At 39.6% G+C, this 19419-nt stretch overlaps 2 protein-coding genes across 13 annotated transcripts in view; one reads left to right on the top strand and one right to left on the bottom strand.

The window, feature by feature from the left end:
- camk2g1 (calcium/calmodulin-dependent protein kinase (CaM kinase) II gamma 1) overlaps positions 1–7134 on the top strand; it is a 74947-nt gene extending 67813 nt beyond the window's left edge. For 6 of the 11 annotated variants that reach the window (XM_053639166.1, XM_053639163.1, XM_053639160.1 and 3 more), the window contains 4 exons: positions 3752–3827; positions 3910–4004; positions 4169–4417; positions 4505–7134. In XM_053639166.1, the coding sequence (XP_053495141.1) occupies positions 3752–3827; positions 3910–4004; positions 4169–4401 (404 nt within the window). In that variant the 3' untranslated portion in view covers positions 4402–4417; positions 4505–7134. Of the gene's footprint in view, positions 1–3166; positions 3296–3751; positions 3828–3909; positions 4005–4168; positions 4418–4504 lie in introns of all 11 variants that reach the window. The other 5 variants (XM_053639159.1, XM_053639156.1, XM_053639161.1 and 2 more) reach the window with 1 other exon arrangement.
- A 572-nt stretch (positions 7135–7706) lies between these two features.
- ndst2b (N-deacetylase/N-sulfotransferase (heparan glucosaminyl) 2b) overlaps positions 7707–19419 on the bottom strand; it is a 64572-nt gene continuing 52859 nt past the window's right edge. For both annotated transcript variants that reach the window (XM_053639153.1, XM_053639154.1), the window contains 12 exons: positions 18898–18985; positions 18603–18757; positions 18163–18348; positions 15975–16103; positions 15644–15826; positions 15366–15462; positions 13289–13412; positions 12135–12309; positions 11819–11989; positions 9718–9827; positions 9494–9596; positions 7707–8942 (listed from right to left, as the gene is read on the bottom strand). In XM_053639153.1, coding sequence (XP_053495128.1) covers positions 8817–8942; positions 9494–9596; positions 9718–9827; positions 11819–11989; positions 12135–12309; positions 13289–13412; positions 15366–15462; positions 15644–15826; positions 15975–16103; positions 18163–18348; positions 18603–18757; positions 18898–18985 — 1647 coding nt within the window. In that variant the 3' untranslated portion in view covers positions 7707–8816. The remainder of the gene's footprint in view (positions 8943–9493; positions 9597–9717; positions 9828–11818; positions 11990–12134; positions 12310–13288; positions 13413–15365; positions 15463–15643; positions 15827–15974; positions 16104–18162; positions 18349–18602; positions 18758–18897; positions 18986–19419) is intronic.

Genomic DNA, 19419 nt, shown 5'->3' with positions numbered 1-19419 from the left:
CTTCATTTCTAGACATAACCATTTTTCATAACAAGAACTTGGTGACTTATTTTTAAAACCATCATTGAATGCTAATGTTTGAAGGTGTACAAGATTACGAGTCAAAAGTAAAGCAAAGTAAAAATTTCCAGTTATGTGAGAGTTCTAGAGGAATCTTTTATTAGCATCAGACTGAAGATAGATGGCATTGGCATTAGAGATAAAATGTGTGGCGGTCTGGGAAAACCCGATAATGTTGTTGTGGCTGAAATAACTGCAGATCTCCAAAAAAGAGGGAGGTTTTTTTCTGCCTATGACATATTTTGTCACGTCAACCTTCCAAGAAATCAAAAATTAAGTTTACATACGCTTGGCGTGGACATTAATGTCATGGCAATATTGGGCTTTCAGTAATTTCTTTAAACTTTTTTTTCTTTCTGGGGCACACTGATTATGCAACATGCATAATAAAAATAAACTTTCAATAAAAAAAAAACAAGAAGAAGAATTTGGTTCACAAGTTTTAATTTATTTGGGGCTTTCTGTAATCAACACAGGACCAAAATTATACATACAAACATACAAACTTTATTAATTCAGTGGTGCTGAAAGTTCCAAAATGTCCTTTAATTTGACAAGACCAAGGCTTCTTAATTTCCTCTTAGTGATCATGATTGACCACAGCTTGACCATATATTGGCAGCTTCTCTGTGCCAATATAAAAAGGCTTTGTTTGGCAGCACTCATTGGATTGACCAATGCACAGTACTATGGGAATGTCAAAGGAGCACAATGCAGATCTGAAAAAGAGGATGGTAGATTTACACAAGTCAGGAATGTCTCTTGGAGCCATTTCTAACCAATTGCAGATTCCAAGATCATCGGTTCAAACTATTGTACGCAAGTACATGTTATTGGGAAATGTAGCCACTTTGCCAAGGTCTGGAAGAAGTCCCAAACGGTCACCCTCAGCTGAGAGGAAATTGGTTCAGATGGTCAGGAAAAGCCTAAGAACCACCAAGGCACAGGCCTGCCATAAACTGGAAGCTGCTGGAACATCAGTGTCACTGTCTACAGTCAAGTGAGTTTTACATTGCCATGGACTGAAAGACTGCCATCCAATAAAGAAGCCCCTACTCCAGAATCGACACTTTCAAGCCCGTCTTAAGTTTGCTTATGGCTGACCATATGAACAAAGAAAAAGCCTTCTGGAGGAAAGTTTTATGGTCAGATGAGTCAAAGATTGAGTTGTTTGGCCACAATGATCAGAGGTATGTTTGGAGGAGTAAAGAACACTGTACCAACTGTTAAGCATGGTGTTGGTAGCATTATGCTCTGGGGCTGCCAATGGAACTGGTGCATTGCACAAAGTGGATGGAATAATGAAGAAGGAGGACTACCTTAGAACTATTCAGCATAATCTCAAACCATCACCCAGACACTTGAAACTTGGACACAATTGGGTGTTCCAGCAGGACAATGACCCAAACACACATCAAAGCTGGTTGTGGAATTGATAAAGCAGGCTAACATTAAGCTTTTGGAATGGCCTTCCCAAAGTCCTGATCTCAACCCTATCGAAAATGTGTGGACTGTGCTTAAAAGTCGAGTCAGGGCCAGTAAACCAACAAATGCCATTGAACTTTACCAATTCTGCCAAGAAGAGTCGTCAAATATCCAACCAGAATTGGTGGATGGCTACAAAAAGTGTCTGCTCAAGGTGAAACTTGCTAAGAGACATTCAACCAAATATTAGGTGTGTTGTATGTACATTTTTAACCCTGTTTGTATAATTTTGACCTTGTGTTGACTACAGAAAACCCTAAATAAATTCAAACTTCTGAAACAAATTCATTTTTTTTATTAAAAGATGTATGTTGTACAATCATTCTGCCCCAGAAAAAGAACAGTTCAAAGTAATTATTGAAAGCCCAATATTGCCATGAGATTCATGTTCATGATGAGTGTATGTAAACTTCCATCCGCAACTGTAGTTACCCGCCAAAGCACAATGCACATGAATCAGTTCAGTTTGCAATCCGAAACCTTTCGTAAAAAATGGTCTGTCATGGTCCTGCTTCACCTGCTGAAGAGATGTACTGTATTCGAGAGATATATTTCAGTTCAGAGAAGCCTGTAGATTTCAGAGCTATAATATAGTACAAACTATTGAGATGTCACCAAATGAAGGGTTTTCCGAGGCCACCATATAAATATGATGCTCAGCCGAAAAATGTCACGAATCGCATACATGTGGATTTCTGTAAAGCCGCTTTGAGACGATATATATTGTCAAAAGTGCTGTACAAATCAAATAACATTGCATTGATCTGTATGCAGCAGAACTGCAAAGATTACATGTTCAAAGCTAATTGTGCTAGAAATGTAACACATTCTCCATCCTCCGGTCTCATCCTTTCCTTTTTCCTTTTTTTTCCTTTTTTTTTGTCAGTGTAAATTTTTAATTCTGTTGCCTTTAATAAACAAGAAGGCTGATTAAAGAGCTTCCTCCTTTGGCTGAATTACCATGATGTCTCTATTAACATGTGGGCTGCACGATATTGATCAACATACAATATACACCGGGATTATGAGATCCCTCGCAATATATTAAACAAACTGTTTATGTATAACAGTTGAAATATGGCCTGCATTAATTTAAACAGTATTAGATTTTTTTTGTTTATGGCCACATCAACGCCACAATGAAATTGATCAAAAAAATCAGACAGAAAACTTATAAGGAACATCTGAGGTCAGTCAGAGTGCATCTGCAATATCAGTATTGAAAGCGAATATAAATATTGTGCAGTCCAAACATATTGCATCTTTTCTTCCCAACATCTCTCATTTTTCACTTTTTTGCAATTGTTAACGTTTATTCAGAATTTTCATTAACCTTTTTATGTTTTTTTTTTTCTCCATTAATTTCTTCTGTCGTTCATGATCTGTAGCCGCCTTTGGCTATGGTGGATTAATAATGCATTGCTTTTTGCTGTGTGCTTCTAACGATGGTGTATTTGGTATCCTTTGTCACATGGCTTGCAGTAACCTGAGGCAGTCTACATTCTGTTAAATGCTTTGGCCTGCAGCTGATTTTGCATGTTATAACCAGTGTGGGCGCAGGTCCTTTGCATATCTTCTGCTGTCACCTGAGTGGCGTTGTGGTCCGTGTTGTGTGTTGCAGCTGTGGTGCATGACATAAAGCGCATGGCGTGGAACAGTTCAGGACATGCCTCGTGCCCAGAGTTAGAGCGTGCTCAGTCTGTTCCTCATGCCTCAGCTCAGGGGGGCAGGAGTGTGGCCACAGCCCAGTGTAAGTGCTTTGGGGAGTTCAGGACGGACATACACATGCAGAGTAGGTCTGTTGACACACTGAGGGTGTAGGGCTACTTCTGTCATATGAGGAGGAGGGACTGACTCAAGTTAAAGGGGCTACAGAGTTTTACTAGGCAGGATTTCTACAAATGTACTAATTCACATGCACTCACATGGGGGCACACTCTCTCTCTCTCTCTCTCTCTCTCTCTCTCTCTCTCTCCCCCCCCCTCTCTCTCTCTCTCTCTCTCTCTCTCTCTCTCTCTCTCTCCCCCCCCTCTCTCTCTCTCTCTCTCTCTCTCTCTCTCTCTCTCCCCCCCTCTCTCCCCCTCTCTCTCACACACACACACATAATCCCCAAGCTGTAGTGGAACATAGTTATCAGTGTCTTCCTCTGGAGAAGCGTTAAAATTACTCTCCATTCCTTCTCCTCATTTTCTTTTCTGCTATGTAGCTCGTAAGCAAGAGATTATCAAGATCACTGAGCAGCTAATCGAGGCCGTGAACAATGGAGACTTTGAGGCTTACACGTAAGCGAGGCACGAACACAGTGACACAATACTGAACAGACACAACATGAATAAGAATTGAAAATGTTTAAATGTCTTTTAGGAGAATCTGTGACCCTGGGTTGACTTCGTTTGAGCCGGAAGCTCTGGGTAACCTGGTGGAAGGGATGGATTTCCACAAGTTTTACTTTGAGAACTGTAAGTTATAATATTTCTTAATTCTTAGATAATAGCTTTTTTTTTTTTTTTTTTTTTTTTTTTTTTTTTTTTTTTTTTAAGTTAGCAGATATATGAACAAATAAATTCCACTTTTGTCCTAATTTTCATTGCCTAATGTGTGAAAATGGCTGTGCCTGATCTAGTGTTGAGTAAGAACAATAAGCCAGTGCACACCACTATCCTGAACCCCCATGTGCACCTGATTGGAGAGGATGCAGCGTGTATCGCCTACATCCGCCTGACGCAGTACATCGACAGTCAGGGTCGCCCGCGTACCTGCCAGTCTGAGGAGACGCGCGTGTGGCACCGCCGTGATGCCAAGTGGCTCAATGTGCACTTCCACTGCTCAGGAGCACCAGCTGCACCCTTACAGTGAAGCATGCAGGGCAAAGGCACGCACATCCATACCACACATCACATTCCACACAGTCAAATACATGTCCTTCCATAGCTTTATGAACTCTGTTGTTGTGTTGCAGGTTGCCTGGATTCCTAATGATGGGAGTGTTTGTTCCTTGTAGCCGGATGGGCATGTAGAGGCCGGATGGACGACAGCAAGTTACAGACACGCTATTGAAGAAATCCGATAACATCCAGTCCAACTGTCAACACCACCTTACCTGTCCAATCTTTGACCACTGGGATCCGGCTGCGGCTGTGGCCCCGCCCACGGGACGGTGCATGCATATGATGCCCACACGGGGGCGCTGTCTAGTCTTTTCCCATGGAATCATCTTTTTTTGCCCATTAAAGATGTCCAGAAGGTGTTTGTAAGTACTGATCTATGAGTTCATAACTATACTGTATATTGTAAAAAAGAAATTGCTAGAAGCTACAACGGAGTTTGTAAAGCATTGATATGTAAGTAAAATACAACTGGGGTGTAAAGGGGAGGGTTCGATACACAAGATAGAAATCTTTGCCTTGAACGGCTGAAGTTTAAATAGGTGTAATGTAAATCCTCCAGCTCGTACACTTTGTAGAATTTGGATACAAATTATTTAGAGAATTAAGTAAACAATGTCCACTAATCAAGAATGTCCTAAAATTCTGGAGATTATAGGCGTACTTCATATCAAGAAGCACCAAAGTGTAGTCTTTAGGCAATTAAAGGAGTGTTTCTTGGTTGTTGTTTTTTTTTTTTTTGTTGGTTTTTTTGTTGTTTTTTTGGGTTTATAATATTTTGTTTTGTTTGTGTTTTTAAACTAAGGTCTGTGGGAAGGTTTGCGTGGTTCTGGGTTTTTAGTATTCTGTGTTATTGTGTTTATGTGGAACTTTTTTTTCCGTCTTTGATAATCAGAAAGTATTTTGTGTTGAGCAATTCATTTTTATGGTTAGTTTTAAAACCTTTTTAACATAATACACTTGTAAAGATATATTTGCAAATCTATATTTAAATGAGATCAAGTGAAATAAGGTTCACCGTCAAGGTGCAGCAAATGATTAGACTCTGTTTAATGTGTGTTTATGTGCATGTGTTTGTATGGACATGTGATTAAACACACCACTGATTATATTACTGTAGGTAGGACTGCTCCGCCTCTAACTGTGTGCATATTGAGGAGTGTTTGAGAGCCCGTGTGAACAGAGATAGTGCTATAGAAACGGCACTAAATGCTAGACGTAGAGTCGCTGTATAAAATTTCACTTTAGTCATTGGAACAGAGACCCTAGTTCATACTGTACACAGCCAGGTGCAAAAGGGGAACACACACATACACATGCTGATCGAAACCCCATTCCAACAGCACAGCATAGCAGTCACACACTGCCTTCCTTATGGAAATATGATTGGAATTTTAGTGTGCAGAGAGAGAACTAGCCTATTTGTGTCAAAATGGCACATGAAGGACGTCCATAGGTTAATGGAAGTGCATATGTGGGTGTGGATACAACTCCTGTCCAGAACATGCACACAATCACACCCTTCTTGGATGTTTGTGGCGGTTCTCCTCATGGTCATGTGTCATCACTCTGTCTTACACAACTCTGTTGTACTTGTGGTTCACGCCAGTTTGTTCACTCACTTCTCAAAGCTGTGTTGCACACACATAACATACCTATTAATCCCTCCAGCATTTCCTTGGAGTCCAATGTATATATATAGTTCAAATACAGGGTTTAAGGCACTGGCTGTTAGAAACCATCGCAGCACAATTGGCCTGTTCTGATCTTGGTGACAGGCGTTATTTTAAAAATGCGTTTCCTTTTCACCACACTCCAGTTCATGCACTAGATCTGAGTAGGACGTTCTGAAACAGCCGTGTGTTGTAAAGTTTTCTGAAACAAATCCATCCCATGAGCCCACCTGCTGATCGTGTATTTTCTATGATGAAAGATTTGTCAGTCTGTGTATGTACATGTGTACGGCTTTGGTACATATCGGCACTGTAACTCTGCACGTGTGAGTGTGTATGTGTGTGTCACCTTCATCACAAAGCCCTCTTAGTGATGCTTGTTTTGTCTTTGTTTTTGGGAGAATTGCCTCCATGCTTGGGCAAGTCAGTTTTTTATTTTTATTGTTATTATATTATTATATGATTTTTTTTTAAAACCAGTTGCGAGGTTATTTTTTCTGTATGTTGTCAGTTACTTTAACTTTGTAGAACTGAAAAGAAAATGGATCAAAAAAACTAAACAAATGAGGACACATTAACTGATAGATAGGCTAGATAGATTTCTAGAACAGAGGTCCCTCCTCGTAAAGCTGGGAACAAAACCCTGTGCCAGCACCTTCTGGCTTTCCTATCCTATCCAATCCAAGGCAAGTCCAAATATGCAGCTTAATTAATATGATGATTATGCATGTTCTCTTTTCTTGGTGAATATTTTCTCTGCCGTGTGATTAAAAAAAAAATAGGAAAAAAATTGTTCTTGTTGCATCTCTTGACATGAAAATCCCTCCATCTGGAAATGATGACTAGGTGATGTACCATATTTAAAAATGAAAAAAGTAACAAAAAAAGGAAACAACAACTCAGCTTTGTATGCTCCCCTCATTCTGAGTAAATCTATTGCATTGTAATGGTATACTATTGGGCTACGTATATGAATGCTGGATTTTGCATGATCATACATTTAATAAAACCATGACCTGACAACCATTGAATGCTTGTCTGATTGCTCGAAGATCTTCACTGGAGTTTTGTTCAGTGAATAAATCTGCAGTATTTCCTGCCAAGTGTTTTCCAATAATGAGAATGTTTATGAAAATTAAGGAACTAAAATATTGGCATATATAAATCAATTAATGTACTTTCTGAAGAAATTATTCTTAATTATGCGGTAGTGGGACGCATTTTCTCTGCCCAAAAAGAGGTTCTGTATAGAGATTGTTGCTGTCCCACTCATTCATATTCTCTCTCTCTCTCTCTCTCTCTTTTCTCTCTCACTCACACACACATTTCCTCCGTCTACCTGTCAGCACACAGTGTACTGTCTGGGGCTCCCAAAGGAATGGAGCAGACTTATTTAAGGGCCGTTCTTGCTGCCTAGACCCCAGAGCCCTGAAATGGAGGCCGAGTCTCTCGTTTCGGCAAGCAATTAATCAAACTGTTTCGTCTCTGCACTCCTCCTACTATCTGATAAAGCAAGCTACAAGACTGATAACGCATTCAGTCTCCTTTCACTCACGTCACTCCACACACACAACAGGAGGAACTGGAAGTGGACACGCCCGAGCGCCTTTGTCGTGTGCATTTATTTGCAGATGTGCATTTTTACCTGATTTCAAGTTGACCAAAGACAAAAGAATATATTAGTCTTGATGTACAGTGCAGCTACTGCAACTAACTCTCACTTATATGCACAAACACAGTCATACACATACACACAGCCTGACTCTCATTGGCAAGTCTCAGACACAACACATCTGGTTTTTTTTGGCAAGGTTACCTCATTTTGAGCACCAGCAGTTTAGTTTGGCACGGTTAGAGATGGCAAGTTATGTCGGAAACACTGCTGACCTCATTACATTAAACACTGGAACAAAACCATATCTGGTCATCAGCACGGTTTTGACATTCTTCAAACACGTTCATGTGAGTGAGTTGGTAGTGTGACCGATCAGACTGGGAAACATGCCAGCCAGTTACTGATCCCAAAACTCAACTCGGTTTATAGTTCAAACATTCCTACTTCATTTCTTTTGAAAATCTAATATAAAAACCATGTTGAAAAGTGCAGTGGCCATATATACTCTGGCCCTGGAATGTTTTAGTTCAGTGGTATGTAGCTGGTTGTGAAACAGCCAGAATCTATTTCTGACATTTACAAATTGAGACAATTTTAAACATCAGCAAATGTCTGAAATCTTAGGTGACACACAATACTTCTCTGCTTGGCAGAATTTAAAAAGCTCACTACGACCAGCCTGTGAATTTCTTCGCAACCACTTCGCTAAGTGTTCTGACCTTTCTGAGACTCTGCGCATTCAACTCATTAGCCGAAGGATTCATTGTGAAACACCATTTCCCACAATGCAAATGAATGAGCTTCTCTGTCAGTTATCCAAAATGCAACTAACTAGCTCTTATGTCCTTATCTTGGCAATTAAATAGGTGTACAGTCCTCCTCAAAGTGTACAAACTCTGATTCTCAGCTCCCTTCTAAGCCGGGTTTGAGCTCTAACACACACGGCAGGCGTCCACTTGTCCTGGTTGGACCTGCAGTGTGTGTGTTGGGACACAGGGAGAATCGACTGTCCTCTGTCCTGCAATGGCACGGCCCTGTGTGCCCCGGGGTGGAGCGTGGTTCGATATGGGCTTCAACTCTTCATCGTGTTTCTTGGTGTCAGCTCCAGCTGGCGTTGTGGAGATCATCCCGGAGCCAACTGGGCAGAGGCTGTCCCAAGCGCTTCAGCAGCCTCAACAGCTCCACATTCTGCTCTCTGTAATGCTCCGACAGAAAGGCCCGCGACTAAACACAAACACAAGTACATTAAGAAGAAAAGGTCAACAGCAACGCTGAAACACGCTGATTCTCTAGCACAGGTGTATTTTGGGATAAAGGTGGCATAAGGTGTGTGCAATAAATCTTGATATAAATAGATGGAGATGTGAGTGTCCTGCATTGTACCAGGTTCCTGTTCTACTTTCTGAGTGTAGCTGCCTGCTGTTCGAGTCCTGTGTTTAAAGCCGCAAGATTTTAATAATGAACAAATACAGTTACGAGTAACACATTGATGCTTTTTCTTTTTTTTTTATCAAGTTTATGAAGAGAGTCGTTAGTCTACTTGATAAATTAGCAGTGTAATTAAAACTTTATTACATGACCCTCAAATCTTTCAGTTCTTAGGCGGTCTCATTTGCTTATGACCTGATTAATGCACTTCTGTTCTCAGACCTTTTCAAAGAATGAATAAATGAGTTAGTGTAATAAAACAGTCATATTCAAAATTAATGTCTTCTTAAAAGCTTCCTAGTCTTGAGGCGGATATAAAGCATTTATGCAGGATAAATGAAAATTACCTCTGGGGTCATATCGTGGTATTTCCTGCCTTTGCTCTTGCCCAGGCAGCGCGTTCGGCCTGCATCCAGCCTCTGACACCAGAAGCCTTTACTCTCATCAAACCTACACACACACACACAGTAAAATAGGTTTAGATGATGCCTAAGAACATACAGAGTTCAAATTGTAATGAAAGTGAAAAGATTCACTCGTCAGTAGGACTAATAGTAATGGCTGTTCTTACATGAGTGCCTGAGTATAGTTGAAGAAGGGTGTAACACCCAGAAACTTCTGCACGCTCTCCATCACCTGCACCGGCTTGGACCGCAGCTGGAGTCCATCAACAATCAAAAGCTACAAACAGACCAGCAAAAGACAAGTCACCCAAACCAACCTTCACTATAACGGTTCAGTAGCTGTTTCGGGAGGCCATAAAACTAAAGGAGCAGTTTGCAGTCTTCTGCCTGCCTGTCAGACAAATCCCAAGCTACATACACACTAATAGTCCAATCAAGACACGTTATTTCAAACGGCCATGTAAACAGTATGACAATATCGTAAATCATCTTAAAGCTGTACTCATATTTCAAGAAATTTCATCAAATAATTCATTCATGTAAGAATTTTAAGAAATTGGCTAATACACATGGATAAATAAGTTATTCCACACATACGTACCATTAATCTGATATATTTCATTTTTCTACATCTGTATGTGTGGAAACATCCAGAAAGAGAAAAAGCTCAAAAGAGAGACAAGTAGAACATAGAAATAGGAGTGATTTGGTATCATAAAAACTCAAATAATGAATTGGGTTTGTTTTTTTATGATATACTGTAGATAATAAATATTGAGAGTGACTTTTTTAGCAGGTAGTAACCTTAAGTCAAATCTGCTTTAATCAGCTAGATTAGAAATATACAATGTTACACTGTATATAGTGTTTAAATATATACATAATATATTATTAGTTTCTACTCTGTAAAATAGTTTAACTAACTACAAGCTACTTAATGTTAAAAAAAAAAAAAAAAGAGCAACGCTCTCAGCTCACTATGGGGAACAACAATAAAAATACTGCTTCACTACTAGTTTAGATTACTAATATAAACTAGCTAATCAACTGATTATCAAACTGCAGCTATAAAATTAGTGTGTACATGTAAATTTGCTCATTGACAAGCCTTCCCCTTTCTCCAACTAACTTTATAAAATTAATGTGTGCTTGGTGAGTTGACTTTTAAGAAAAACAGGCAGAGCTGAGCAGCTCTGTTTCGTCTGAGAGCGGACCTAAATTTCAATCCAGAAAATATAAACAGGAACGTGAAATGAAGAAACTAGCCAGATCCATTACGTGGGAAAAATCAGTTTTCTGTTGTGTGTGTGGATTAACACACAGTTAAGATTTCTGTAGCTTGCCTAAAAAAAATTTTCAGTATGACCCAATTTTATTTTTATCCCTCATGAAACTCTCTTAAAGGAGACCTATTATGCAAAATGTACTTTTACATGGTGTTTGAACATAAAAGTGTGTCGGCAGTGTGTGCACACAATAACCCTGTAATGGTAAAAATCCACCCACTCCTATTTTTATATTCCGCATAAATCATAAACAGTGTCTCAAAATCAGTCGTTCGTGTTTTCTAACCAATGTGATGTCACATTGGAACAGGCCCCACCCATGACTGGTGACGGACTCTGCCCTATTAGCATAGATCGTCCCACACAGTCTGCCATGTTCGCTGCGTTGGAGCAGCTACAGTGATAAGAATGCCTCAGCTTTGTAAGCTTTGTAAGTGCTCTGTTGTTGGCTATAAGAATGAACATAAGAGTCTTCATGTACTCCTGGCATCAGAGTCAGTGAAGACGCAGTGGAGAAGTTTTATTTTTGAAGGAAATGTGCCCCCAAAAAAGCTAAATTTGTGTATGTTTGTTCAAATCATGTTACACCAAACTGTTTTGTGAACGAGGGTCAATATAAATGAGGATTAGCTGAAAAGTTGATTCTTAAGGATGGATCAATACCAACTGTTCGTGATCCAGCTTCATATCCAGAACACGTAAGTATTGCACTTTATATTTTGGTGAATGTTTGCAAATTGCCTGTAAAGGATCATTCGCTGTAGTATCCGAAGCACGAGCTGTAAAGGATCATTCGCTGTAGTATCCGAAGCACGAGCTGTAAAGGATCATTCGCTGTAGTATCCAAAGCATGAGCACGAAAGCACGAAAATATATTTCCTTTTTTTTTTAATCAGAAATGTTCACAGATGATCTTTGTGAATCCTTGTGCATCATGTGTGTTAGTATGTATGTGTGTGTGCGTCTGTGTGTGTGTGTATACCTGACTGGGCTGGTAGTAATGGAGCCAGCGTTCTAAATGGCTGCTGTAGTATCCCGGCTGCAGGCAGCGGCGGTGCAGAGTGAGCAGTGCTGCAGGAGAGGAGGAACCTGCAGAGATCACCTGCTGGAATGTATAGTTCAGAGCCACAGGATCCTGGTGAGCCCTCTGATGCTGCACAGACACGAGTGTTTGCATGTGTCACAGAGCAGAAGAACGAGAGAGTTAGTGATTACAAAACAAAGACGGCAGGTGTCGATGCAGAACAGCTGTGCAGACTTGCACATGCACACATACACACACAGACACACACACACACCTGGTACCAGGAATACGCTCTATCAGCTGGGTTGATGAGGATGGTTATGATTTTGGCTCTGGGAAGCAGTGCTGCGGCTCTCTTTGGGACAGACTCGGTGTCATAGTAATTAGCACTCTTCTCAAATAGAAAGTCTGTGCTCACATTAGAGGGCACTGGGAAAAAGTCCATGTACCTGATGCAGAAAAAGACACTTAAATTATTCCACAAGCCAGCAGAGCAATCAGACTTTTTAAAGGGCACAGTGTGTAAGGCAGAAATAAGGCCGAAATCAAGTTCAGGGTTCTCACTGCTTTTAAGAAAGCGTTCCAGGATTTTTGCAGGACATTTTCTAGATTTTTATACATGACAGCTGTCAGTCACAGAAAGTCATGTTATCTGCAAACACCCTTAATATTAATATCAAGTACATAACCATTTTATGACTAAATCACTGAAACTGTGAAAGAAAAATTCTAAATTCAATTCAATTTGCTTCATCAAAAAAAAAAAAGAAACAAGCACATCACATATAAAAGTCTGCATATGCTTAGGACATAATGCAGAAGGTAAAGACATGTATCTTATAGACACAAGACATTTAGTGTGTTAGATTTCATAGGTCCCTTATCATGTCCACACTTTTCATTGATCCAACCTTGTTTGATCATCTCTGTATAACCTGTATAATATGACCAAAGGAATTTTCAAGGATTGTATGAAAACAATAACAGTTTCTATGCAATGTTAGCTAATGACAAAATATGCTTAAAGAATGCTGTCAGTGTCTTAATAATACAATTTTCTCAGGACCCTACTAATATATCCAACACATTTTATCCATGTTCTCATTTTAATAATGAGTCTTTATTGATCACATATACACATGCACAGTGAAATTCTTTTCTTCGCATACCCCAGCATGTCAGGAAGCTGGGGTCAGAGTGCACGGTCAGAGCACAGCCATGATACAGCGCCACTGGAGCAGAGATGGTTAAGGGCCTTGCTCAAGGGCCCAACAGTGGCAGCTTGGCAGTACTGGGGCTTGAACCACCAACCTTCCGATCAGTAACCCAGAGCCTTAACCGGCAAACCACCACTGCCCAATCGGTGGTGGATCTCAGAGTAATGAACTACAGAAACATTGGAAATGGAGGAAGTGAGTCTGTGGTTACCAATCGATTCCACGCAGGTAGTTTGATCCACTAAAGAACTGCACCTCCTCAAATGTAACAGGGCTGAATGAACTGGCAGTGATGGCAGGATGAAGGGAAAGAAACGCGTGCAGAGCAGTTGACCCTGGTGACGAAGGGAGAGTTTACAAGAAGGAAAAATTCATATACGTGAATTTCGGTGGGTGGGCAATGTGACGAACATGTTGCACAATATCTTTCACGATATACAGGTTTTCTAAAAAAATAAATAATAATAAAAATTATGTGACATAAATGATCACAATATCAATATTATATTTATCACAATATCAATATTATATATCATGTTGCCCAGCCCTAATAAGCATTCATAAGTGTAAGTACAGTGGGGGAAATAAGTATTGAACATGTCAACATTTTTTTCAGTAAATATATTTCCAATGAGGTTATTCACATTAAATTTTCACCAGACATCAATATTAACTCAAAAAATCAGCAAATATAAAGAATTCACAACATTAAAGTCCATAAATAAAGTTATGTGTAATAAAGTGGAACAACACAGGAACAAAGTATTGAATACGCTAAGAAAAAGCAGTTCTCCAAGGCAAGGTAAGGCAAGGAACCAGCTGACATCCGTAAGTAATTATACCCCCTATCTCTGCAAATAATTAGCAGCTGGGTTAGTAAATTGATGGTCTATAAAAAGGTTTTTCGTTACCATGATGTCACACAAGAAACATCTCATGATGGGTAAAGGCAAAGAGCTCTCTCAAGATCTTCGCAACCTTATTGTTGTGAAACATATTGATGGAATCGGATACAGACATATCTCAAAACTTCTGAATCTTCCTGTAAGCACCATTGGGGCCATTATCTGCAAGTGGAAGCAATATCACTCCTTCATTAACCAGCCATGCACAGGAGCTCCTTGCAAGATTTCTGACCAGCGAGTCAGAAGAATAGTCAGAAGAGTAGCCCAAGAGCCAAGGACCACTCGGAAAGAGCTCCAGAAACACTTGGAGGCAGCAGGTGCCATCGTCACAGAGAAAACAATAGGCGATGCACTCCACTGCTCACGCTCATCACGCAAGACTCCATTACTAAAGAAAAGGCATGTCGAAGCTCGTTTAAAGTTTGCTACAACTCATTTGGATAAGCATATGAAATACTGGGAGAGTGTAGTCTGGTCAGACAAGAGCAAAATTTAACTTTTTGACTGTCATACTACACACCATGTTTGGAGAAGAAAAGGCACTGCACATCACCCTAAAAACACTACACCAACAGTGAAGTTTGGAGGTGGAAGCATCATGGTGTGGGGCTGTTTTTCATCACATGGTATTGGCAGACTTCATATAATTGAAGGAACGATGAATGGAGCACATTTACCGGGAGATTCTTGAGAAGAATCTGCTGCCATCCACCAGGATGATGAAGATGAGACGTGGGCGGACCTTCCAGCAGGACACCGATCCAAAGCATACAGCAAAGGAAACTCTCAATTGGTTTCAGAGAAAAAAATCAAGGCGTTAGAATGGCCCAGTCACTCACCTGACTTGAATCCAATTGAATAAGATTTAAAGGCAATATGTTTAGAAGAATGGACCAAAATCACACCTGAATACTGCAGCCGATTAATTTCTTCACACAGGAAGCGTCTTGAAGCTGTCATTACAAACAAAGGCTTCTCCACTAAGTATTAAATACATTTCAGTTAGCGTGTTCAATACTTTTTTCCTGTGTCATTCCACTTTATTACACATAACTTCATTTATGGATTTAATGTTTGGATTTCATTACATGTGTCGATTTCTTGAGTTAATACTGATGTCTGGTGAAAATTTAATGTGAATAACCTCACTGGAAATATATTTACTGAAAAAAATGTTGACATATTCAATACTTATTTCCTCCACTGTACTTACACTTATGAATGCATATTAGGGCTGGGCAACATGATATATAATATTGATATTGTGATTAATATAATATTGATATACTTATTTCCCACACATATGTAAACATATTTCATTAACTTGCATAACACCACTAAACAAAATAATAAAAGATTAGACATTGTTATGATGACTATTACCTGTTTTCTGAGGCCCAATAACCAGAAACTTGGGCAGCCTATCACAGGTCTTCTCTTTTGACCAGATGTCTTTATGCCTCTTATCATGACAAGGATTCTGTTGGGCAAAAAGTCTCATAAGAGTCTAAACACAGCCAGCAACTAGCACATCACTCAAATATGTTTCATTCTTTAAAAAGTAACTGTTCTGAGAATAAAGCATACCATTCACATACACAGAGCATGACAGAGGTTCTGATACTTTCAAGGTTAAGGGGTGGAAGTGTAATAGCACAAACCTGCCACAGGGGGTCTCTCTCATCAGGGAAGATGTGGAAGTATTTCTCAGCCAGGCGTACCGGTGGCAGAGTCTGTAAGCGCAGGCGAGTCCAGCACTGCACAAACTTTACCAGAGACTCAAAAGTATACAGACCGAGGCGATCGTTACCATAGTTAGACAGATGGGTCATGAAAATACTGACCTGAGAACAGGAGAGGGAGGAGTAAAGCCTACAACAGGCTTGATGACACTTATTTATAGTAATTCATTTGTGTGTGTCTGTGTGTGTCTGTGTGTGTGTGTGTGGGTGAGTGAGTATGTGTGTGTGTGAGTGTGTGAGTGAGGCTGACCGGATTGAGAAGCACAGTAAGGAACAGCTCTCCACCCCGTATGCTTTTGTCCAGTTCCTGAGGGCCTCCTGGGTAATCCTTATAGAAGATAGTGTGTGTGAAGAGCCCACATGTCTGCCGTGGGAGAACCTGACAAAAACAAAATGTAGCCTGGGTCATTCCATGCCAATTCAGATAGGGATGTTGCTATATGTCTCAGATTGTGCTCATTCTTTTTGTTGCTGTTGTTGCTTGTGACCTAAAACCAAAATCTGTGAAGTATTTTGGCTGAACACTTTATCGCCACATTTTTTCACTCCCCTGAAAGATATATTTTTTAATTATAAAACGTCTTATATGGGAAACCATGTTTAGGATGGCTAAAAATATGATTTCCCGATACATGAAATTTGGCAGATATAAAGACCAACTTGTTTTCTATCTGTGTAAATGCTCAGAAATCACCACAGAAGGTAAAGTGCAAGCTCAGGTCGTCGACCCATCGATCACCTACAGTTCTTTTGAGAACTATAGCTCAGAACCAGTGAAAAAATTATTTTCTGGAGATCAAACCTTTCATCATGCTAATTAGCTCAGAGGTCATTTTTCAGGTGCAATAAGGAAATATTTTGGGCTGTTGTCAGCATTAGAACCAACTGAAGTGATGCAGGAACTAATTCAACTTGACTATATATACTGCAACTAACTCATGTCCCCCCATCAAGTCTAACTTATGTTAGCTAAGGTTAACAGCTAAGTATTTTAGTGCTACAGTAAGCAGTTTGTTACAATCTTGGGCTGTATTCCCTGAGCAGAAGTTAAAATGTTAAAATAAAAAAAGAACAACCCTATTTTAGTTGTAAAGAACTAAAAGTAGACAAATGTAATTATTCTTATAATATAACTATTATTATTATTATAATTATTATTACTACTACTACTACTACTATTTTCACTTATAATTGAACAACTTCTTAATATTTTTTTCTTTACCTTAATTGATAATACATATTTTATTTATTTATTGCTTTATTGAATTTATTGATTGAATTGCTTAAGTATGCATTTCTTAAGTTGTTTTTTTTGTTCTTTTATTCACCCATCCCCACCCCCCATCCAAGATAATCAAACACTGATTCATTTCATTCTTGCGAATATAAAGGAATATGATTGGTGTGGGTGGGGGCCTCGGTAAGAGTAGTAAGTGAGTAGTAAGAGAAGTGATATGTAGTCTTCATGAAAAACATATTCTCTTGCTAGCACAAATAAGTAAAAATAAGGGTTATTTATTAATTTGTTTGTTTGATTATACTGAGTGCATTAATTGTTTAGTGAAGAGATTTTGGCAAACAAAAAAAATTATGGGATCGGGTTCTATGGTCAGATGAAACCAAAATAGAGCTTTTTGACAATAAACACCAGAGGAGGTTTTGGCGCACACAGAGAGATAGCCATATGGAAAAGTACCTCATGCCCACGGGTAAATATGGTGGTGGCTCTTTAATGTTTTGGAGCTTTTTTTCTGCCAGAGGACCTGGACATTTTGTTAGGATACATGGCATCATGGACTCTATCTAATATCAACAGATATTAAATGAAAACCTGACTGCCTCTGCCAGAAAGCTTAAAATGGGCCATGGTTGGAACTTCCAGCAGGGCAGTGATCCAAAATATACATCAATATCAACACAAAAATGGTTTACTGAACACAAAATCAAGGTCCTGCAATGGCCATCCCAGTCCCCTGACTTGAAAACCCATAGAAAACCTGTGGGGTGAACTGAAGAGGAGAGTCCACCAGTGTGGACCTCGAAATATGAAATATCTGGAGAGATTCTGTATGGAGGAATGGTCTCAGATCCCTTACCATGTGTTCTCCAACGTCATCAGGTATTATAGGAGAAGACTCACAGCTGTTATCTTGGTAAAGGGAGGTAGCACAAAGTATTGACTAAAAGGGTTTTTATTTTTGATAAACCTGTTTTCTATGCAGTTGTTTGATAAATAATAAAGCCAATTTTTCACAGCCTTTTTTGCACATATTTACAAAGGGTGCCAATATTCGTGTAGGGCACTGTAAATAAGTGCTTAATTAATATTAATTGTTAACTAATTTATGTGTAAACGTAATAGCAGATAAATGGCTTGTTTATCAATAATGCATTTATCTTCAGCTGATATTTAAAGTGTTTCTTGTCATGTGTGAAACCTTTATGCCGCTGTGAATGAAGCCCCTGCGGAAGCGGGCAGGTCTGAGGTGAGGATACTCCTCTGTACTAGTCACTGAAATGCCCCACACACTCTTCCAGGCCTGGTACAGCTGGCTGTGTACTGGATAAACACCTGAGTGGTGAGGGGCCACAGCATAGCCCATGTCAGTGGGGATGCCGTGTTCCTACAGGCAGAAAAGCACAGAAACAGCACAGACATGCAAATGTTGAAGTCAGAAAGAAAGTTAGCAGAAGGGGAGAGCAGTATGATCTTGTTTGCATAATGCTGATAACTGTACTGTCTTTCATTCATCATTTTATTCATCATCAAACATTATTTCATCTGCAGACTAATATTTGTGCGTCTGACTTCAGGAGTATAGATATCATGAGTTTGGGAAATGATGGTGTGGGTGTACAGTATATGGTTGGTGCTGACCTGAGCGAACTGCTTGTTGAGTCTCATCTGATCTGCAAGCACGCTGACGTTATGAAAGAGGTGTGGCTGCATGTGGCTCCACATGTGAGGAAACCACCAGAATTCCTGTCTGTGTCTGAGCAAGGTGTTGTCACCTTCATCCTCTTCATCCGTACCTGTACATTATATATGTACATAACTAAATTAAAATATTATGGCATTATAAACAAACTAAAAAATGGAAGACAAAAATAACCCTAATCCACTATATTATTGTTGTTAACCACTTCTGTTAACATTAATATATATGATGTACCTGTATGGAAGAACTTTCCCGAGAAGCCCAGGTTAAATGTGAAATTGGGGACCAGAGCACGGAGTTTGGTCTGGGTGTGAAGCAGAGCCTAAAAAAAACCTGTCGTTATCTCACACTGACAAATTGAATGTGACACTTGCTGAAAGGGAGCTTCTGTTATAACATTTGATACAACACTCATCAGGAAATGTATTTGAGAAGGTGTACATGGAAGATGCAAAATGCAGTAGATGGAATAAAGGAGAAGGAGGAGTGCAGATTAGAGTGCTAAAATTTGAGGACTAGGGAAGAAAGAAAGGAGAAAACGTGTAAATGAGACACAAGCCCTCAGGCACAGCGGCATTCATGGTGAGGTTGAGAAATTATCTAGTTATATTAAAACAGAAACTGGCCTCATTACCCATTTGGTAGGCTCCTGTGGGCCTCTTGTGAGATCCAGAAAATCCACTGCACTAATAATCATCACATTTAGAATGCATCTGTCCAATCCATATTAATTGATTAGGTAATGTATTCATCATG

This window comes from Ictalurus furcatus, chromosome 13 (assembly GCF_023375685.1).
Source record: "Ictalurus furcatus strain D&B chromosome 13, Billie_1.0, whole genome shotgun sequence".
In the NCBI taxonomy this organism is placed as follows: Eukaryota; Metazoa; Chordata; class Actinopteri; order Siluriformes; family Ictaluridae; genus Ictalurus; species Ictalurus furcatus.
The sequence above is the reverse complement of the archived record's forward strand: the minus strand, read 5'-3'. Positions and strand labels throughout refer to the sequence as shown.